The 23643-nt window shown below is 44.1% G+C and overlaps 1 protein-coding gene across 1 annotated transcript in view; it reads left to right on the top strand.

The window, feature by feature from the left end:
* LOC136933342 (actin-binding LIM protein 3-like) overlaps positions 1–21797 on the top strand; it is a 30521-nt gene extending 8724 nt beyond the window's left edge. The window contains exons 4-23 of the mRNA XM_067228657.1: positions 172–284; positions 602–728; positions 1144–1237; positions 1941–2028; positions 8445–8503; positions 8673–8744; positions 10348–10506; positions 10887–10916; positions 11704–11830; positions 12716–12814; positions 13831–13881; positions 14969–15115; positions 15413–15477; positions 16240–16393; positions 17956–17985; positions 18491–18549; positions 20512–20572; positions 20708–20715; positions 20950–21030; positions 21309–21797. Of these exons, the coding sequence (XP_067084758.1) occupies positions 172–284; positions 602–728; positions 1144–1237; positions 1941–2028; positions 8445–8503; positions 8673–8744; positions 10348–10506; positions 10887–10916; positions 11704–11830; positions 12716–12814; positions 13831–13881; positions 14969–15115; positions 15413–15477; positions 16240–16393; positions 17956–17985; positions 18491–18549; positions 20512–20572; positions 20708–20715; positions 20950–21030; positions 21309–21422 (1738 nt within the window). The 3' untranslated portion in view covers positions 21423–21797. The remainder of the gene's footprint in view (positions 1–171; positions 285–601; positions 729–1143; positions 1238–1940; positions 2029–8444; positions 8504–8672; positions 8745–10347; positions 10507–10886; positions 10917–11703; positions 11831–12715; positions 12815–13830; positions 13882–14968; positions 15116–15412; positions 15478–16239; positions 16394–17955; positions 17986–18490; positions 18550–20511; positions 20573–20707; positions 20716–20949; positions 21031–21308) is intronic.
* Positions 21798–23643: the final 1846 nt, after the last annotated feature.

Below are 23643 nucleotides of genomic sequence, written 5' to 3'. Positions count from 1 at the left end.
CAACACCAACAACAAATCCAGCAGAGTAAATCATCTTACAGGAGCCAGAGAGGTGCGCTGGAGGGGGGAGGGGCACACACACACACACACTCACTCACACAAATACACAGCATCCAATACTGACACACCTACTTTTCTCCCAAATCTGTGTGTGTGTGTTGTTCCTTCTAGGAAGCCCTTCCCTATAGGGGACAAAGTGACCTTCTGTGGTAAGAAGTGTGTGTGTCAGCAGTGCTCCCTGTCTCTGGTCAGCAAGCAGCCTGTGAAGGTCCACGGACCCAGCCGTAAGTTATACGCACACACACACGCACACAAACGCACACACATGCACGCTCATACACACACAAACACACACACACAGAATCCAGGTGAACACTGTAGGAAGCATCAGAGTGACACACTTACCTTGTCCCGGTTCACTTACTGCCTTAAGGGAAAGTGTGTGTGTGTGTTTGTGTGTGTTGACCTCCTCATCTCTCCTTATTGGTACAGACTGTCCAGGGCCACCTGCTCACCTTTCTACCTACCCGTCTGTGTGTGTATGTGTGTGCGTGTATGTCTGTGTGTGTGTGTATGTCTGTGTGTGTGTGTGTGTGTCCAGACTGTGCAGGCTGTCAGGAGGAGATCAGACAGGGCCAGTCTCTTCTAGCTCTGGAGAGACAGTGGCACGTCAGCTGCTTCAAGTGTCACACCTGTGGCTCTGTGTTGACAGGAGAGTACATCAGCAAGTAGGTCCACACACACACACACACGCGCAGAACCATACACCCACACACACACAGACACACACACAGACACATACACGCACACACACACACACACACACGCAGACCCATACACCCACACAGACACACACACAGACACATACACACACACACAGACACACACACGCAGACCCATACACACACACACACACATACACCCACACACACAGACACACACACACACACACAGACACATACACACACACACAGACACACACACCAACACACACACTCACACACATAAACACACAGACACACACATACACACAGACACGTACACACACAACGACACAGGTTAAATGACTAGTAAACCAGTCTCCTCCAGTGTATGTCTTGTGTGAGGGTACGTTTGGTCAGTGTGCTGCCGTGTGCCTCTCAGGGACGGGGTTCCGTACTGTGAGGCTGACTACCATGCCCAGTATGGCATCAGGTGTGAGACCTGTAGCAGGTATATCAGCGGCAGAGTACTGGAGGTGAGTCCAAACAAACTCACCCCAGCACACACACACACACAGGTATTAGAGACACATTGTTCCTCTGTTTTACACAGACATCACTGTTCATGAAAAGACTAATGTAATGGGTGGGAGTTCATTTGGAGAGCGTGTGTGTGTGTTTTAGCTAGGAAAACAGTCTTGTTACTGTAAAACAGAGTGGACAGCTGGGTCATTATGACCTCTCCTCTCATCTGTAATGACTTCTTGTCTTATCTGGTTCCATACACATCCAATTATGTTCATATCGCTGTTTCACTCTCATTTTCTCTCTCTCTTTGCCCTCCCCCCTCACTGCCCCCACTGTCTTCCCTTTATTCTCTGTTCCTTTCTCTCTTCTACCCCCTCTCTCACCCACTTCACTGTCTCCCCCTTATTCTTTCCTTTCCCCCCCATCTCCCCCACTCTTACTGCCCCCACTCTCTCTCTCTCCCCCTATTCTCTCCCCACTCTTTCTCACCCCCATTGCTCCTCTCCTCTGTCTCCCTCTCCCCTGTCTCCCTCTCCCTTGTCTCCCTCTCCTCTGTCTCCCTCTCCCCTGTCTCCCTCTCCCTTGTCTCTCCCCTGTCTCCCTCTCCCCTGTCTCTCCCCTGTCTCCCTCTCCCCTGTCTCTCCCCTGTCTCTCCCCTGTCTCCCTCTCCCCTGTCTCCCTCTCCCCTGTCTCCCTCTCCCCTGTCTCCAGGCAGGAGGGAAGCACTACCACCCTGCCTGTGCCCGCTGTGCTCGCTGTAACATGATGTTCATGGAGGGTGAAGAGATGTACCTCACTGGTGAGTCCAGATAGCAACCGGCCACTGTACCACTGAGCAAAGGACTATCATACAGTGTACATGTAGTGTGTGTGTGTGTGTGTGCTGGTGGTGTGTGTTGGTAGGTTGTGAGTGTGTGGAGGTTAGGAGTGTGTGGAGGTGGTGTGTGTGTGGAGGTGGTGTGTCTGTGTGTTGGTGGTGTATGTGTGTTGTTGGTGTGTGTGTGTAGTAGGGGTGTAACAATTCACAGTTCGGTTTGTATTGCGGTTTATGGGTCACGGTTTCGGTTCGGTTAGTTTAGCACATTAGGGGGAAGAAAAAAACATGACCATTTCAGTGTTCTCTCTGTATTTTTTCTGCATGAATAACATTGTCTTACATCCAGAGATTTGATAACATATGAAATCAACATTGTTTCTAAAGCAAATGTTCGAATGCGGGCCTCACAGCGTAATGTCACATATGCGATTTCGAACATTCCAATTGAATATTTTCCTATAGACAAAAACTATGCGACAAACACTTTAGTATGGCTTCAAAATGTACTACTGAGAAGGCTATCAAGTAACACTAGCATGGTAGTAGCATTGCTACGAGTATTACCGTATTTTTCGGAAATAAAGCCGCGGCTTGTACCCCGAGTTTTCTTGTGCTTGTACGTCTTATACAAAGTATTTCGAAGCGGCTTATAGCCTGGTTTTAGAACCAACACATACACACCATGGGCCCTATTTTAACGATCTGAAACGCAAGTATCAAAACGCAAAGCGCAAGTAACTTTGTAGGCGGGACTCCGGCGCGGTTGCTATTTTGCCGGCGGGATAAATGACTTTGCGCCTGGCGCAAATCTAAAATGGGTTGGTCCGAAGTAGCTACATTACTAATGGGTGTGGTTTGGGCGTAACGTGCAATAAACCAATCAGAGCGTCATCTCACATTCCCTTTAAGAGCAGCGCTTGTTCCATGGCGGATTGCTATTATAACCATATAGCCAGAAGCGGTTCACAGCCGAGGAGACTGACGTTCTAGTCAGGGCCGTAACAGATAGAGAAGTGACATTGTATGGGAAAGGCAGAGCAGTTTTCTCATTGCACTAAATTGCCCGCTCATGCTGCTCATTGGGTGTGCTTTGCCTTCGGCAAGGGCACAACCTTTGTTCTCTCACATATATATTATTGGGTGTGCTCAAGCCTTCGGCGAGAGCACAACCTTTGTTCTCTCACATATATATTATTATTTATTTATTTTTATTTTATTTTTTTTGCCCCCCTAAAACTCAGTAAATACTTGGCCTACATAGACAACGTAGGTGTCAAAAGTTTCGTCTTGGTAGCGATTGAGTTGCTTCTATTGGAATTTACGTTCCGTTGCATGGTTTAAGCTTAAATTAAGTTTTTGTGGCGAAAAGTGAAGCTAACGGTGGCTAATTTGCTAGCCACAGTCACTGACGTTACTAACGTCACTGCGTCACTAACGTCACGAAAACACGCGTGACTACCTTTGCCAGAACATTCGTTTAGCATCTGTTAACTTGGGGGATAGCTAGGCTAACTATAGCTTTACTGCAAGGCAGCTGCAGAAACGCCACAAGAAAAGAGGCCAGGGTGATAACTATTTACTCATTTTACTTTGTGATATGACACACAATTGTGATGTGTAATGTACAATATAAGCTGATATTATTAAGGAAGTACATCTACTTTCGGAAACAGTAGTCTACTATTTCACTGAAGTATTAGCATCATGACATTAGCCTGTGTTTCCCGGGCAACACATACTACAGTGGTCTATGATGTAGCGTTATCTGTTTTCAATCGTTAAAATAAACATTCCTCACATATACATTTTCGTTGTAGGATTTATTCTGACATTAGAAAACGATTTGTTGGTGAAATTACCATTACCTGTGGTTTCAAACCAGTGTAGCTCACTGCAACGCTGTAGCTTACGCGAGACACACTACAAAAACATCTAGCTACAGTACACAGCTGTTTAGGAAGTCAAACGGCGACAGAAAATGTTCGGCACTCCCCTTACTTAAATCAAAAGTCTATCTAACTACTAACCTGAACTTCATTGCCACAGCCTAAACGTTGTCAATCTGTTCATGAAAATAATTAATTTCAGCCTAAACCGTACAACGGAACGTTAAATCCAATTCAACCAACGCAATCGCTACCAAGACCAACACAGCAGTAGTCTAGTACTGTACCGTAGTAGTACAATTTACCGGGGCAGCTTCTCAACACAGGGCTATATCGCATTTTGCGTTGTTACTGACAATGATCGCTACCAGTGAGCTTTTTATGAATGAGCAATTTTCCACTAAATAAATGTCAAGCTTATTTACGTTTTGGGGGGCATATTTTCAGTTAGCAGATGGTACCGTTTGAATTGCGATTCCATCTTCTACTGCCGGGTAACGTCGTAGAATAATCTTCAAAGGGGTTGTTTATTCATGAATGAATGCAATATGAGTAGGCTAAATGCCTGAAAATATCATGAGAAGAGAAAAACTTAAAATGACGTTTAAATCATAGAGATTAGGTCAATTTTTACACCGGTCTGCAATAATGTCACGAAAACACGCGTGACTACCTTTGGCAGAACATTCGTTTCGCATCTGTTAACTTGGGGGATAGCTAGGCTAACTATAGCTTTACTGCAAGGCAGCTGCAGAAACGCCACAAACAAAGAGGCCAGGGTGATAAATATTTACTCATTTTACTTTGTGATATGACACACAATTGTGATGTGTAATGTACAATATAAGCTGATATTATTAAGGAAGTACATCTACTTTCGGAAACAGTAGTCTACTATTTCACTGACATATTAGCATCATGACATTAGCCTGTGTTGCCCGGGCAACACATACTACAGTGGTCTATGATGTATCTGTTTTCAATCGTTAAAATAAACATTCCTCACATATACATTTTCGTTGTAGGATTTATTCTGACATTAGTAAACGATTTGTTGGTGAAATTACCATTACCTGTGGTTTCAAACCAGTGTAGCTCACTGCAACGATGTAGCCTACTGTACCCGAGACACTAGTGTGAGTAGCTAACAACAACTCCTCAGCTGTTTAAGTCAAACGGCAACAGAACATGTTCGGCACTCCCCTTACTCAAAAGTCTTTCAGTAGGGAAACTATCTGACTACTAACCTGAACTTCATTGCCACAGCCTAAACTTTGTCAATCTGTTCATGAAAATAATTAATTTCAGCCTAAACCGTACAACGGAACGTTTAATCGAATTCAACCAACGCAATCGCTATCAAGACGAACACAGCAGTAGTCTAGTACTGTACTGTAGTAGTAGAATTTACCGGGGCAGCTTCTCCACACAGGGCTATATCGCATTTTGAGTTGTTACTGACAATGATCGCTACCAGTGAGCTTTTTATGAATGAGCTATTTTCCACTAAATAAATGTCAAGCTTATTTACGTTTTTGGGGGCATATTTTCAGTTAGCAGATGGTACTGTTTGAATCGCGATTCTATCTTCTGCCGGTAAAGTCGTAGAATAATCTTCAAAGGGGGTTCTTTATTAATGAATGAATGCAATATGAGTAGGCTAAATGCCTGAAAATATCACGAGAAGGGACAACTTAAAAGGACGTTTAAGTCATAGAGATTAGGTCCATTTGTACACCGGTCTGCCAAATGTATTCGTTTTGATTCAGCCTGTCAGCTGCCTCTTGCAGGGGAAATGAGAAGACATCATATTTCATTCTACACTTCACTCGTATTTTGAGTTGTAAATGAGCAGCAAAAAAAAGATGCTTTTAAATCTATGTAATCTTTATAAATAATAAGTAGGCCCGATGCATTTTTATATAAAATATACAGACCCCTGTGCAACCGACGCAAGCAAGCACACCCTACAATTTCCCCAGAAATTGTATCCTCTCTAGTTATTATTATTATTATTCTTTTTGCCCCCCTAAAACTCAGTCAATATTTGGACTACATACACAACGGCGGTGTCAAAAGTTTCGTCTTGGTAGCGATTGAGTTGCTTCTATTGGAATTTACGTTCCGTTGCATGGTTTAGGCTTCAGTTAAGTTTTTGTGGCGAAAAGTGAAGCTAACGGTGGCTAATTTGCTAGCCACAGTCACTGACGTTACTATCGTCACTGCGTCACTAACGTCACGAAAACACGCGTGACTACCTTTGGCAGAACATTCGTTTCGCATCTGTTAACTTGGGGGATAGCTAGGCTAACTATAGCTTTACTGCAAGGCAGCTGCAGAAACGCCACAAGCAAAGAGGCCAGGGTGATAAATATTAACTCATTTTACTTTGTGATATGACACACAATTGTGATGTGTAATGTACAATATAAGCTGATATTATTAAGGAAGTACATCTACTTTCGGAAACAGTAGTCTACTATTTCACTGAAGCATTAGCATCATGACATTAGCCTCTGTTGCCCGGGCAACACATACTACAGTGGTCTATGATGTATCTGTTTTCAATCGTTAAAATAAACATTCCTCACATATACATTTTCGTTGTAGGATTTATTCTGACATTAGTAAACGATTTGTTGGTGAAATTACCATTACCTGTGGTTTCAAACCAGTGTAGCTCACCGCAACGCTGTAGCTTACGAGACACACTACAAAAACATCTAGCTACAGTACACAGCTGTTTAGGAAGTCAAACGGCGACAGAAAATGTTCGGCACTCCCCTTACTTAAATCAAAAGTCTATCTAACTACTAACCTGAACTTCATTGCCACAGCCTAAACGTTGTCAATCTGTTCATGAAAATAATTAATTTCAGCCTAAACCGTACAACGGAACGTTAAATCCAATTCAATTAACGCAATCGCTACCAAGACAAACACAGCGGTAGTCTACTAGTACTGTACCGTAGTAGTACAATTTACCGGGGCAGCTTCTCCACACAGGGCTATATCGCATTTTGCGTTGTTACTGACAATGATCGCTACCAGTGAGCTTTTTATGAATGAGCGATTTTCCACAAAATAAATGTCAAGCTTATTTACGTTTTGGGGGGCATATTTTCAGTTAGCAGATGGTACTGTTTGAATCGCGATTCCATCTTCTACTACCGGGTAACGTCGTAGAATAATCTTCAAAGGGGGTTCTTTATTAATGAATGAATGCAATGAGTAGGCTAAATGCCTGAAAATATCACGAGAAGGGAAAAACTTAAAATGACGTTTAAGTCATAGAGATTAGGTCAATTTTTACACCGGTCTGCCAAATTTATTCGTTTTGATCCAACGATGAGTCTGCCTCTTGCAGGGGAAATGAGAAGACATCTATTTCATTCTACACTTCACTCATATTTTCAGTTGTAAATGAGCAGCAAAAAAAAAATGCTTTAAAATCTATGTAATCTTTATAAATAATAAGTATGCATTTTTATATAAAATATACAGAAATATCAGTTGTAAAAATGTCATTCAAAAACGGACCCCTGTGCAACCGACGCAAGCAAGCACACCCTACAATTTCCCCAGAAATTGTACCCTCTCTAGTTCAAATTCTTTTTACATATATATATATATATATTTTTTTTTAATATATTTTTTAAAATTGTTTAGTTCTTAGAATTAGTTTAACTATTGTACTTTTTTTTACTTAATTTAAGACCCGTATATGTTTATTGTTTGCACCTTCCTGCCATAGTAAATTCCGTGTTTGTGTACATGGCGAATAAACCGAATTCTGATTCTGATGGAGAAGAAACCCACCCAAATTAGCTTCGGTTAAACAGGCGTGGGAGGAAATTGCCACAACTTTTACAAATCGTTACAAACTTCACATACATAGAGATTTCTCATGAAAATCTTTTTATAATCATTGAAGAAATAAATCAAAACAATGTAACGTAGCTTCGCAGAAAGAAGACCCTGGCCTCGCCAGCAGTGCGCACGGACCAAGCTTGCGCCCATAAAATAGCATCTGAATAACACGCCATTGACTTTAGACCACGTTTTTCCTGGTCAGTGGCGGAATTGTTTTTCTGAAACTGCAAAATAGCACCAGGGAACGTTTGTGCCGGAACACGCCTCTCTCTCTCTCACTCATATTCTCTCTCTCTCTCTGTTTTAATATATGGGTGTTGTTGGGAAGTGCTGATTACCTCAAACACCCTTCAGAATGCTGTGTCACATAAAACTTCATAGACACATACCTAACCCCCCCCCCCCCCCCCACCACAGTACACACACACTCATACCTGACGCACTCTGTGGTTGTGTTGAGGTTTTGTTGTGGTTGTGTTGTGATTGTATTAAGGTTCTGTTGTGGTTGTGTTGTGGTTGTGTTGCGGTCGTGTTGAGGTTGTGACTGTGGATGTGTTGAGGTTGTGTTGAGGTTTTGTTGTGGTTGTGTTGAGGTTGTGTTGCGGTCGTTCTGAGGTTGTGACTATGGTTGTGTTCCAGGTGCGGAGGTGTGGCACCCCATGTGTAAACAAGCAGCCAGGATGGAGAGGAAACTGAGGGTGAGGACCAATGACCCAGAATGCATTGCTGCCGTTACACCCACACTTCTGACACACAAACACACACACATACACACAAGGTTACACTCTGAGGTGTTGATGAATACTCACATACATGTGTTTGTGTGTGTGTGTTTGCGTGTGTGTGTGTTTACGTGTGTGTGTGCAGCTCAGACGTACCTCCGAGAACTCTCTCTCTCCCCCTGGCTCCAGCCTTGGCTCTCCTAACCGCATAATCTGTGTAAGTATAGCTCTGTCACCACGGCAGCCGTCGCTATGGTTATTACATCACACAAAATACAGTTTTTTACAGTCGCTGGGACACATTTCTCAATACTTAAGTTACGTTTTCAAAACTCTTCACACAGTGAGCACAACAGAAGTATATGTGGGCTAAACTGTGGATCATTTATCGTTGTTTTGGCACAAAATGCATTCAATGACTACATCTTTCAAATTACATTAATTCTTTTCTCACTTCGACACAACAACTGCCAAAACTCTATGTACTCTATCTACCTACATTTGCACATGCTTACATACTGTTTTCAAAACTGTTAAACTTCAGTTCTAAACAATAACATAATACAAAACTGAATAACACAGAAATTTGCTACATTTCTACAGTAATATTGTAATGAAATATATTTCGAATCAAAAAATGTAATGCTATAAAATGATCTCTACGGAAGGTTTGTGCTATGTGAGGAAAGGGATGCAGAGAGAAGAAATCAGCCAACATTTGTATGGGACAATGTGGCATTTCACCACTCCCGTGCAGTCACCGAGTGGTTTGCAGCCCATCCCAGAATGGAATCACTTTTCTTCCCACCTTACTCTCCATTCCTCAACTCCATAGAATAAGTATTTTCCTCATGGAGGTGGAAGGTTTACTGTATGACCACCATCCACATGATCAAATGTTCCTCGAGGACGCAATGAATGCTGGATGGCCTGGACATTGCCAGGGATGGATCAGGCATCCCAGAAGATTCTTTCCTAGGTGTATTGCCCTAGATGACATAAGATGTGATGTGGATGAGAACCTATGGCCAAATGCAGAAGATTACAGTAGCATTCCTATTGTATCTGTATCAGTGGATGGTGTGTATACAAATTCTTGTATTCTGGAATTAGTGAGAAAAAAAGAAAGGTATACAACATATTGAAGCATGCTGCATCATGTCTGATTAATTCCAGTAACATATATTGCAGTGAATTTCTAACAGTAGAGAGGTGTCCTTGTTTTACATAAGAAAACATTGTATAATGCTACCTGTTGTTAGTCATTTTTAGGTAATTGTTTTGTGGGTGACAAAGTATGTTTGTTGGCTGTTAACCTTTGCTAGTGTTATGGAAGAATGAGTTGATTTGAGACATGTATGAAGTGATTTGGTAGTTTTAGTGCATTTTGAATGTGAAATTACGTAACTGCTGTGCCGAGCTGAAAGTTGGTTAGGAGAACTGGGTGAAGAGTTTTGAAAAAGTGACCTAAGTATTGAGAAATGTGTCCTAGCGACTGTAAAAAACTGTAATACAAAGACTCATACATACTATATCAACACTACTCGAGACCAGAGATGGTATGTGTGGTTGTGTCTGTGTGCGTGGCTGTGTGTGTGTGTGAGTGTGTGTGTGTGTGGGTGTGTGTGTGTGTGCTCAGTCTGATCAGGTGAATCCATTAGCAGCTTAAGTCTGACTCCACCCTAAGCTGTCTGACTGTGTCTGTCTGTCAAGCTTCCTGTCTGTCTCACATCTATCTGTCTCTTTTGTTCCCCGGCACACATTTCTCTCTCCTCTCCTCTCTGCTCCTCTCTCCTCCCTTTCTTTCCTCACCCCACCAGTCTAAAGTGGAGAAGGAGGTGTTAGATTATAAGCAGTTGGCAGCGCTGCCCAAGGTGAAGTCCATCTATGAGGTCCAGAGACCAGATGTGATCCCCTACGAGTCCTCCTTCCCCAGCTACTGCTCCGACGACAGACTGGAGGCCTTAAGCTGTGGAGAGGTGTGTGTCTGTGGTCATGGGCTGTGTTTGTGGAGGGGGGAGGGCGTGTGGGTGGTTGTGTGTGTGTGTTTGTTGGGTGTGTGTCTGTGGAGGGGGCTGGGTATGTGTGTGTGTGTGTGTGTGTGTGGGGGGGGGGGCTGGGCTTTGTATTTGTGTGTGTGTGTGTGGCTGTCCCTCTCATTCCTTGAGCCCTTCCTCTTTTCAATGTGCCTCCATGTATTTATGTATCACGTGTGTTCACAGTAGCTGATCATAAAACGACATCTCACCCTTTTCTTCCTCTCTTTCTCTGCTCTTTCTTTTTTTACTCCTCTTCTCCTTCAACCCCTCGTTGTCCTTCTCCTCTTTTGCTTCTCTTCTCCTCCTCTCCTCCTCCACAGTCTCTGGGAACCCTCTCTCCATACTCTCAGGTAACTATCCTCTACCTGACTGCTGCTGTTTAGAGGTTGTCTTCTGCCTTCGCCAGTGACAGCCGGGTGGATGAACTGTTTAGAGTTTGGTGGTCAAATATCAAAGATTTAAAAAAAATGTTTACTTTTTGTATGGCTCTCATCTGCTTGATCTCAAGTAAATAGGTCTCAGTAATCAGCTACCAAGCTGAACACATATGTATGTCTTTCAATATGATTACAGTTTTCTCATTTAATTTGCAAACTAAAACTTAAAAACTGCATTGGCTGGCTAATAAGCTTTGCCAAGATGGCAAGATCCAGGCAAACAAACCATATGGCTGTAGCATAGCATGATACAGCACAATCAAGACAACCTGTAACAGCAACAAACATGACACACCTCATAGTCTGCATGTATTAACATCGTATTTTGCTCCAACATCTGCAAAGAATGACCAGTAAATCCTTAATAACAAATATTAAGGGGCAGGAGCATTAACCATTTGCTTGGATGTCCCTAAGCGAATAGACTACACTCCAGATAATAGAAGAGTCTGGACATATTGGGATGTAAACTTTAACTTGACTGGTTGGCAGAGGCATACAAGCACAGGGCGGTTCATTCTAGTAATTTTTTATTAATTTAAATAGGACTAGGAGTGAGTCATCATCTTTCTATTTCTCTCTCACCACCCTTTCTCCTTCCTATTTCTTTCTCTTCCTTCCTCTCCTCTTCTCTTCTTCCCCCCCCCCCCCCCGCCCTCATCCTTTCCTCCCTTCTCCTCCCCTCCCCTCCGTGCTCCAGGAGCTGTTTGACAGTGTGTGTCTCGGTCAGAGGCGTTCATCGAGCCCCTTCACAGACTCTCCCACCTACAGGAGTCTGGGGGGGTCCCCAGTCCTGCCGCGCTCCCCCCAGCTCTGCTACCGCCCTGGTGAGACTCGCACACACACACAGGCATACAAACACACACACAGGCATACAAACACACGCAGGCATACAAACACACACACACAGGCATACACACACACACTGTAACACCATGAGAGGCTGTTCCTCAGTATGTTGGGCCTTAGTAGTGTCATTTTGTTGCCAGAAATAACAACAAGCAGGGTGTCAAAAAGAAAAGTTGTTTTAATCACCTCTTAATTCCCTCCCAGGTGTGCTAATGCACACCGTCTTGAGAAACATTGTTCAGTCAGCGGCCACCTGGAGTCCCACATGACCTCAGCCACTGGAGGGGGACATATCTTCAGTCTAGCACCCAGCCTCTCGTGGTGTCACAACACACATACACACACGAAACACGCATTCTAAACACACACATACACCTCACAGGCATACAAACCCACACACATAAACATACAAACACACACACATACACCCGTACACACACACACGCTAGACACAAACATTCTAAACACACACATTCTAAACACACACGTCTCACATACACCACACCCTAAACACACACACTCTAAACACACACACACACACACACACACACATACACCTCGCATACACACACAGTCTAAACACACACACACTCTAAATACACACATACAAATATACACACACATACATTCACCTCAGACACACACACCCTAAAAACACACAATTTAAACACACACAAACACACTTCACAAACACACACAGCCTAAACACACACTCTAAATACACTTATCCCCCACACGCATCTCACATACACATGTTCCCTCATATGCAATACAACCACCCTGGTGAGGCTCTCCCACACACTCACACCCATCCTTGCTCATGCTCTGGTTTCTCTCACTGTCATTGGCTGGGCTGACTGCAGGCTCTGAGAGTGGCAGGAGCTCACCCTATCACAGTCAGCTTGAGTCCAGGTCAATCACGCCCACTACCTATCAAGCACCCCAGCATTTCCATCTGCCAGGTAGGTCTCTGTCTTCATCTCATCCTCCCTCTCTCTCTCTCTCTCTTTCTCTCTCTCTCTCTCTCTCTCTCTCTCTCTCTCTCTCTCTCTCTCTCTCTCTCTCTCTCTCTCTCTCTCTCTCTCTCTCTCTCCTATCCCTCTTTTTCTTTCTTTTTCTGCTATCCCTGTCTCTCTCTCTCTCTCTCTCTCTCTCACTCACCTCTCTCTCATATCCATCTTTTTCTCTCTCTCCTATCCCTCTTTTTCTTTCTCACTTTGCTATCCCTCTGTCTCTCTCTTTCTCTCTCTTTCTCTCTCTCCCCTCTTTCTCCCCCCTCTCTCTCACTCACCCCCCTCTCTCTCTCCTATTCCTCTTTCTCTTTATCCCCCCTCATCTGCCTCTATCGTCATGGCCTCCAGCTTGGTTTACCCCACCTCAACCGAAAGTAGGAAGAGAGGGAGACCTTCTTCTTCCCAAACTAACTTCAAGAGAACCTTCAGATCTGTTCCCTCAAGTCCCAGCTTGACCTTCACCAACCAAGTCACACACATGGAGTCAGTTTCACTCTCCTTCCTCCTTTCCCTCATCAATTAATCCCTGTGTTTTTTGCCTTTCTTCCTTCATCCCTCCATCTGTCACTGGTGTTGTTTCATGACATCACGGCCGCGTTTACGACTGTGACATCTGTTCCTTAGCGCTCCTCCCCTCTCCCTCCTCTCTTCTTCATCTTTCCCTCTCCGCCCCCCCTCTCCTCCCCCCTCCCCCGGGTCTCGCGCGAGCGTCTCTCCCAAGGCACGTTGTGTCAGGTCTCTCTGTATGCAGAGCAGCACCTCTGAGAGACGTGGAGTTGGTAGATGGTGTCAGTTTAATCACCAGTCTCCCTAATGTCCTTCTGGGAGACTCCGACTCAGGTACACGGAGCGATGGAGAGAGGGAGGGAGGGAGAGAGATGTTTTGCTGACAAAGGGGTATTCTCTTCTCCTCTTTTCCTCCTCCTCTCTTGTCTTCCTACCCCTGTCTGTCCTCATGTCTTCAGCCATAGAAGAAACCAACATGTACAGGAAACCTCCCATATACAAGAGACAAGGTGAGTACATCGCACATACACATGTAACACATCTGTACTACAAGTACTGAAGAGAACAACAAGAAGGACCGAGAGAAAGAGACACAGAGAGAGAGAGAATGGAAGAGAGACAGGAGAAGGACAGAGAGAAAGAGAGAAGAGGAAAGAGAGAGGAGACAGAGAGAGACAGAAGGAGGGAGAGGGAGAGAGAGAGAGAGAGAGAGAGAGAGAGAGAAGGAAGGAAGGAAGAGTGAGAGAAGGACAGAAATATGGAGTGAGAAGGAGAGAAACATCTCTGCAACTCCAATCCAGTGATAGTTTTGAGCTGCAGATGATTTGCAAGGTGGTCTTGTCTCTTGGAGTCTGGAGCCAGACCAACTGCAAATTAGAGAGTGTGGGGGGGAGGAAGGGGGGGATGAAGAGAGGGCGAGGAAGGGATGGAGGGAGAGAGGAAAGAAGGGTGGGAGAAAAGGAGTTAGAGAGGAAGATGAGGTAAGAAAAGAGAGAGAAAGATTGATGTAAATGGGAGGAAGAGAAAAGGAGCGTGATATTAAAAGTTAGGATATAATCCATTGGAGGAAAGGATGGAGCTTTAAAGAAAGATGGACAGAGAGGCAGAGAGAGAAATCATCTTAGGGCCGGAGGGTCATCTGTCTGTAGTCAGCAGTCAGGGCATGACATTCATTATTCTGTGTGTGTGTGTGTGTGAATCTGATTCACTTTTGCTTCATTTTCTCCTCACTGCTTCCCTTTTTATTCTACATTTCTTATCTTCTTCTTTCTTCTTCCTCCTGTGTTGTTTCCTGGGGAACCGTTTGATCTATGTAAGTACCTGTCTGTCTGTCTGTATGCATGTCTGTCTGCCTCTCAGTCAGCCTGCCTGTCAGTCTGTCTATCTGCCTGTCTGCCTGTTTGTTTGTCTGTGCACACTTGTGTGTGTATGTGAGTGAGTGGTGTATAACGTTCTCCTTTCTCTTATCTTTCTCTCTATCCCTCTATCCCTTTCCTCTGACCAGATCCTCTCCATCTCGGTCTCCTCTCTCTCTCTCCATCTCTCCCTCCATCTCCCTCTGACCTGCTGCTCTCGTCTCTCTCTCCATCTCTCCAGGTGAACCTGCCTCCCCCTCAGCCACCAAGACGAAGACCAACGAAGACCTTGTTGTCTCCTCCTCCTCCCCATACTCCTCCTCTCCCTTCCAAGAGCACTACCAGCACACCAACTCCAACTACTACCCCTACACAGGCTCCCCCAAAGGTACCACACTACACACTACACACTAACCATTCAGTAGGGTCTGCCAAGAACTCATTGATTAAGTTGTTAGTTGAGTTAACAAGCCCCTTTTCAATCGTAAAGAAAAATCCAATGCTTGCTTTAAGCTGTCTCTCCTGTTTACAGTTCTGAAATCAACCCTTTTCTCTCTCTGTCTCTCTCATATTCTCTCCATCTCCCTCTCATATTCTCTCTTTCTCTCTCTCTCTCTCTCTCTCTCTCTCTCTCCCTCTCTCTTCTCTCATTCTCTCGGTCTCTGTTTCTCTCTCTCTCTTTCAGCTCCCAGGGCAAGGAGGTTTTCTTCTGGAGGAGAAGACGATGGATGGAATCAGAACCTAAACAGAGTGAGTTAGATCACCGTCCATCCCCTCTCTTCCTCTCCTCATCGCTCTTCCCTCACCCCCATACAGCAATAGAAAGTTAAGACAGGAAGTTGTAGCTCAGAAAAGCCCATATATGGGAGCTGTAGATGATTATTATGTATGAGGAGAGGTGCCATGTAGACAGCCAACCAATCATCTTTCTCCGTCAGACTTTCTGGTCTGTCTGAGAAGCACACTCATCTTAACACACACACCCACACACTCACACAACCAGTCACACACACACACCCACTCAATCAGTCACACCCTCTCATACACAAACTCAGTCACACACGCTCACACACACTCACCCAGGGAGGTTCTACATTTCCCAGAATCCTTCTTGTTTATTTGTTGTTGTTTCTGGGTTCGGGTAAAACAGACTGTGAATATTTCATGATTCCAGCCAGCCAGCGGGGGAAACACACACACACTTGTGTTTCCTCATCACTCACTCTAATACACACACACACTTGATTATATCTTCAATCACTCACTTTATTACACTCACACACACACACACACACACACACATAGAAACTAGGATGTAGACCCTAGGCATATAGCCCTCTCTGTCTTCTCTTATTCTAACTTTTACTTCTCTTTGTTCACTTCTCGCTTTCCTTATTTCCTTTTGTCTTATCCATCCCTCCATCCCTCCTCTTACCCTCCATCCTGCCCTCCCTCCATCCTTTCTCTTGCCCTCCCTCCTGCCCCCCCCATCCCTCCATCTCCTCTCCATAGCTGCAGGGAGGTATTGCCAGAATGATCCTAAAGGAGGAGATGAAGGCGAGGTCTGGTTGCTATGACAACGACCCCTGGGGTAGTGGGGTGAACTCTCAGCGCGCCAGCAAAGAGGCCCTCCACAACCAGGGACACAGCAACACTGTCAACGGCTGTAAGACACACACACACACCACACACAAGGACACGCGCACACACACCACATACATTAACACACCACAGACATAAACACACACAAACACACACCCCACAGAGCGGATGTGTTTTCCCCGTCTGTGTTGGAGGTAGCTGTGTGTGTGTGTGTGTGTGTCAGGGGAGACACAGAACTACAGAAGGACAGGGAGATGGAGAAACCCCTGTGGTGTCTCTCTCTTCTCTCCTGCTGGCTGTACATCAGTCAGAGAAGCAGTCTCCACCTCCCTGGTGTGCGTGCGCGCGTGTGTGTGTGTGTGTGTCTGTGTGTGTGCGCGAAAGGAAGTCCCTTATGCAGCGGTGTGCAGTGAAGCAAATCACAGTAAACAAACCTGCACACACACACACACACACAACCTTGGCCTTAACCCTAAGGCTGATTACCTATAAAGCTGAGCCTAAATAAGAGGAGGTCTAATCTGGCCTGTCTGACCAAGAGACCCTGTTTAGGATGCTTATAAATCATTCTTCATTACACACACTCGCTCCCTCTCTCTCTCACACACACACACACACACTCTCTCACACACACACACACTCTCTCACACACACACTCACACACATGCAGACACACATGCACTCTCCCTCACACACACACACACTCACACACATGCAGACACACATGCACAAACACATACAGTCCTAAATCATTCCTTCTCTGTAGTAGTGTGTGTGTGTGTGTGTGTGTGTGTGTGTGTGTGTGTGTGTGTGTGTGTGTGTGTGTGTGCGCGTGTGCGCGTGTGTGGCTGTCACTCAGGGCAGAAGGAAGCACGAATGGGCTGATGACCGAAAGGTTGTTTACATCCTGCACTGCCTTGCATTTATATATACACACACACACACACACACACACACACACACACACACACACACCCACACACACACACACACCGCCTCGCCCCTCCTTACTCATCATATTAAGTGGATGTTTGGATGTTAAGATGAGAGACAGTAGAGAGGTGGATACAGAGATGGGGGAGGGGAAGAGTGAAGAATTCAAAGAAAGAGAAGATTATTTGGAGGGGATGTAACCTGGCAAGGAAAAGTGGGGGGGGGGAAAGGATGGGAGGAAGGAAGGAAGGGGATGATTTTAAGTGGTGTTTCTAACTGCTGTGTGACAGGGTGAGGTCAATTTGTGTCTCCACTTCCTGTTTTATTAATGAGCAATAAGGGCTGTCATGTTTAATACATCCTGTTTAACTCTCCTGGCCTCTCACTATCTCTCTCTTCCTTTCTCACCCTGCCTCTCTCTCTCTCTCTCTCTTTCTCTCCCTTCCTTCCTTTCTCTTTCTCACCATTTCTCTCTCACCCTTCCTCTCTCTCTCCCTCTTTCTCTCCCTTCCTTTCTTGATCTCATTCTCTTTCTCACCATTCCTTTCTCGCCCTTTCTATCTCTCTTGTACTCACCCTGACTCTCACTCTCCTTTCCTCCCTCTCTCTGTCTCCGTTCCCCCTGCACTCGCCCATCCTCTCTCTCTCCTTTCCTCACACTCTCTTCCTTCCTCGATTCCTCCTTTTCTCCAGCTCCCAGATCTCACTACAGTGTAGACAACGGTAAGTAACTCATTGTGCCCTGTATGATGTCATCATCTGGGGACTATTACATCATTGATGAGTGACACCCGTCTGAGTCAGTGTTTATCCTGTGCTCTGTTATATAAGTACATACAAGTATACTTTAAGTCACCAAAACTACTAACGCTTCAAACCAGACCACTGAGATCACACACACACATCATTTGAAATACTGCACACAGCAACAAAAGATATATAGTTGTGATTGTAAATTACAATTGTAAATTGCAAATTGTCAATAAATGTATACATATATTTCTGGCATAATCCCTTTAGTTATAGTTTGTATCTTGCAGCATCAGCATGTTTGTGCCCATGCTCTGAAATCCCAGTGTAATCCAGTGCCGTGTCTGAACCAAAGTAGTCACTGTGACTTCAATGTGTTTATGTCTGCCGCCCTCTACTGTCTGTGTTGCAGCGCTGCATGTGGTTCCTCCACTTAGCGTCAATATTTGTGTTGATGTTTGTGTCTGCTCTCCTCCAGACTCCTATGTCTCGAAGTCAGCCTCGTTGCCAGGATATGGCAGGAATGCCCTACACAGGGTGAGCTATACAAACTTTATACTACAATTACAATATTCAGCAAGTATCATGGTGTTAATTTAACACCTGGGCCCTGTACTACAAAGCAAGTTCAACACGCCCGGGATAAATTCTCGTCATCTTACTTGACTAAGCCTAACAACCGCAATCGCGCTAGGCAGTATCACGACGGTGGTTATCAACTCCTTAACTCAACCCAGGTTCCCCCACTTGAGCGATGAACTCGTCAAAATATGACCAATTACAAACATGGACAAGGCTAGAGCGCCGTACTTCACACAAGGAGAGCAAACATTAATTTTGAACAAATACGAAGAGTGTAAGAGCATAATTCAAGCGAAAAGGCACACTGTTGCTGCTTCCAATAAAATAAAGGAACGTTGGGAGAAAAATTGCTGACTATTTGTTTGTGTGAGTTAATGGCCTTCTCAATATCACTACTAGATCTGACTCTAAAATGGTACTTTCCAATGGTGTTTCCATCCAATTAGATCCACAGGATCTTCGACAAATGGTGATGTCATTTTCCAAGGCGATTTTGGTTTGTCAGTAGGCGGTGCTTTTATATGTGTTGATCTGTTATCTCGAACATAACCTGTTACGGAGCAGGTTAGGTGTTCAGCATGAGTTACCATGGTGATCTACCCTGGTAAGAAGTGAACCACCGTTATAACACAGAAAATCCAGTGTTAAACCTGAAGTGACCTCGCCAACCCTAAATCCGGCTTCGTAGTATAGGGCTCTGGGGTGTATTCCAGAAAGCAAGTTTATCAAACTCTAAGCCTAACCCTGAACTCTGAGTTGATTTACCCTAAGATGGGAAACTTTTTGGTTCCAGAACAGCTGATTCGAATGAGTTAAATCAAACAGCCTGCATAGCTCCACACAGATGTTCAGTTAATGGCAGGTGAATTCTGCATGTGGAACTTTGGAATGTAATGTAATCTCATGTATTCCCAGTTACCGGTAAAGGAGTTGTACAAACTGCATCTCATGATGCAAGTGAAAAAAACTGACCAAGAGATGGTGTACTTTGGATAAAATATTAGGAAGGCTGAAATTGAATTTGAATTGCTGAAACACCTGTTAATCTACAGGTGGGTGCATGGTCACAGGTGAATTATGTTAATTGAAGAAATATATAAACAATATATACATATAAGAGACAGAACACAGATATAATATATAAACAATATATAAATACTCATTGTTGCATTTATATGTGTAGGCAATAAAGAAGACAAATTGAAATTTCAAAGATTTGTTTTTAGCCTATTTCACTGCCAAAAAGCAGTTGGTTGGTTTTGAGTGCACGTCCACGGTGTGTAACATTAGTGATGTAAGGGCTGAGAATGTTGCTAAGATAAATGATGGACTGTGACAAAAAAGAATAACATTCGCTTAAGTATTAATCAGGGAATGAAAGTACATCTAATCACGTCTTCATCCTCTCCCGACGAAAGGCTAAGCTAATTTAATCAGCTTCGAGATCGATCGGAAAGGAGTAATGGACACCCCAAGTCTGCCAACTGTATCAGGCTCAGAAAGTGGGAGGGGATAGGGATAAATACAGAGTTTATTAAGGAAAACCTGCCAGCGAGCAGGTTAGGTTACCATGGACCCTGACCCACAGTTTGCGTTAACTCTCTTTCTGGAAGAGGAAACACAGAGTTTGCCTTATCGCGGTTTTCACTAAACTCGCTTTCTGGAATACTCCCCTGGAGTGTTGATATAAATCCACTCATATGATACTATACCAACACTCAATTAGTTAAATTTGAGAGCCGTTAAATCAACACTTTGAATATTGTGTGAATTTATGTGGTGTGCTCTTTCTAAGTTCTGGAATCTAAATTCTATAATCTAAATTTTACATTCTGATATATTTTGCTTGGCTAGGGCTATATTACATGACAGTCTGTGTTAACATCTGTTTTGTTGTTGTTGTTGTTGCCATGGCAGCCCCAAAGTACAGATTATTTCCAATATGACAGCAGCAACGCTGTGAACTGGGAGATCAGAGGTGGGTCCACAGCACCACACACAAACACACACACGCGCGCACACACACCTACACACACAGTACATCTGAAATGCGGGAGCAATGTGGAAACGAACAGCTGTGTTGATAATCATCTTTTTCTCTTTCGTCTTTCAGAGTACAAGGTAAGAGGCAAAGCTAAGGAAGTAAACTAGCCTGCTCACTGTCTCGTATCCAGGGGTAAGCTAACTGTAACTAGCTAACCAGCCCAGAAATTCTGAACTTCAGTGTCCAACTTCTCCACGCCCTGCCATCACATCCTTCTCCTTTGCCCATTCCCCCTGCATGTACTGCTCCCTCCCTCCCTCCCTCCATTCGTCTCTCCGCCCCTTAATCTGTCGCTACCATTCCTCTTTCAGATCTACCCGTATGAAGCGCTGGTGGTCACCATCAGGGGGCGCAATCAGCTCCCTAAAGACGTGGACCGTGCCAGGCTGGAGGTGAGTAAGTGTTTAATGGATGAAAGTCAATTCCTTTAGCGTGTGAACCTGTCAGTGGTCTACCAAAAAAATATTTGAATAATAATAACAATAATGTGGGCACTAGCAGGATGCTGTACAGAGATTGGTTGATCTGAATGATGAATGAGAAACCTTCAGTATCTGTTCTCCATAGTTATCTCTCTCCCACAATCTCCTCTTGATGGTCCTTTCTCTCCCGTCTTCTCATCGGATTGGTCCTCGTTCTCCTGCCATCGCATGTGTTTGGTTTCCCCCAGCGCCACCTCTCTCCAGAGGAGTTCCACCGTGTTTTCCGGATGACCATGTCCGACTTTGAGCGCCTAGCGCAGTGGAAGAGGAACGAGCTAAAGAAGCAGGTTCGCCTCTTCTGAGGCTTTCCCTCGGCTAGCCAGGCCTGGCATGACACCACACACAGACCCTGGTCTGTTCCTGCCACACTCTATTATCCTGTAATAACTCTTTTATCAACTCCTTTATTGCTGTGTATCCAAGTTGTTCAACTGGGACTTTTCAGACACTCATGCAGTGTGTGTGTGTGTGTGTGTGTGTGGTTCCACTCCTAGCAGAGGCCTGATATATGTGTCTGTGTGTTTGTGTGTGTGTGTGGTTTCACTCCAAGCCTTCTACAAGGGAGCCATAATGCTGCAATGAAGCCCTTGTGGTTTAAATCAGAGTGGGTGGGTATATCATAAGATGTTTTGACAACAAATGATTTATTATTTGAGCGTGTGTGTGTGTGTGTCTGTTTGGACCAAAGTAATATAACTATTGTTTGGAATAAGTGTGTTTTCTTTATTTCTTAACCTGTTACAAACTTATTTGCTATATATAACATATTAAGATATATTTATGCAAAAGGATGTTGTCCTTGGTCAGGATGGAGCCCAGCAATAGCATTCTGAAGCAAACAGCAACACACACTGTATATAAACATGAAGACCCATTCTGGCTCTGTGTGTAAGAGGGGATATCAATGCCATCAATATTTTATCACAGAGACCAGATCAAATGAACAGACCGAAACGAAACGGGATAAACATATTGTTGATAGAGAAAATAGTGTGACAGAGGCTCCTGGTTCCTCTATGTCCTATTCAAGCGTGTATAGAATGTGTTGGTTTACAGTAGATGTATAGTATGTTCAGAAAGTTGGTTTAGGCACTCATTTATAAACACTACTAGTTCATGTACACTACTAGTTCAAAAGCACTACAGTCTGTGGAGGGGTCACATCAAGAGATGAGTGCAGACTCACTACATCCTCTCTACCGCCATTGGCCGGGTTTCCCAGATTCGTTAAGAAGCTCTTAACGCTAAGAGCTTCTTAAGAGCGTTCTACTTGATAAGATGTAAATTCTGGAGAAGGCAGGCCGGAAGGAGTCACGACAAAGGAAAGGAGTTGACTTCGGTTTATTAGTCGAGCAACCCGGATCAAACAATCAGTTCAAGACGAGCTGATGGCATGAGTGAAGACTCTCTCTTACAAGAGTGCTTAAATACAGTATCTGGACATAGAACGCTCTTAAGAAGCTCTTAGCGTTAAGAGCTTCTTAACGAATCTGGGAAACCCGGCCATTTTCATTTAATTTTCATTTTTAAGTCAGATTAACTAAACAAACAGCAGCTCAAACGAGAATCACTTGTTGAACAGGAGAGTTTTAGTCCAGGTGTTCCGTCTCTAAACATCAACATTGACCTGTGTCACCAGAGATACCTAGGGGACTGGCCTCTCTGCTCTGTTTTAGTTGTCAAGGCAACAGAACAAGGACTATTATCAGTTGGATTGCCCCTTGAGGATTAGTTTGATCTGTGTGTGTGTTTTAGTCTATGCACTGCCTTGACCAGATAGACAGGCTTTTGTACCAGTTATACTGACCATCTCTGAGCTCCTCTCTCAGACAACAGTGTCCTAGATAAAAGCCATTGTAACAGAAGAACACACTGATAAAAGTTAACTATAGAACACCTGGTTCAGAAAGAACCTGTTGAGGTTCCAAAAAGCACCTCCTGGAACTGATTTTGCGGTGAACTGTCCTTCTAAACGAAAGGGTTCTACACTGAATCTTTCTTTCGATTGTTACAGTGGGTTCTGCATAGAGTTTAGATTCCAGAGATCACCTTACTGCCATCTCTGAAATGTGTGTTAGGCCTACTACTATTTACTGCTTCACAATGCTACTCTTATTGCTACTGTCAGGGTGTTGCACAGTCTCACCCACTGTATATCATGTAACGGTGGGGTTTTGAGTCTTTGTTAAAAGCTTTTTGGGGATAATTGAAAAGTTTGTTTTCCTTTGCTTTTTAAACTATAAAGGAATCAACATAAAGGTCAGACTGTGAGAATTCAATAATCACTGAAAATCTTTTCAGTAATAAACGCACACAGGTCACCCATGTTTGTTGTTTTTTTTTTGTGTGGCGTCATTGTGTGCATATGCACTCATTACTTATTTTATGCATTGCACATGTTAGGTGTAATACTACAGTAGAAATCGGTTGTGATGACGGGATTGCTCTCCCGATGCTAGCTCTAGGGCCAGGGGAGCGCATGCGCGCGATGTAAACTCTCTCAGCGGACGGCTGTTGTTACTC

This window comes from Osmerus mordax, chromosome 25 (assembly GCF_038355195.1).
Source record: "Osmerus mordax isolate fOsmMor3 chromosome 25, fOsmMor3.pri, whole genome shotgun sequence".
NCBI classification, from domain to species: Eukaryota; Metazoa; Chordata; class Actinopteri; order Osmeriformes; family Osmeridae; genus Osmerus; species Osmerus mordax.
Note: the sequence above shows the minus strand (reverse complement) of the source record. Positions and strands in the feature narration are given on the sequence as shown.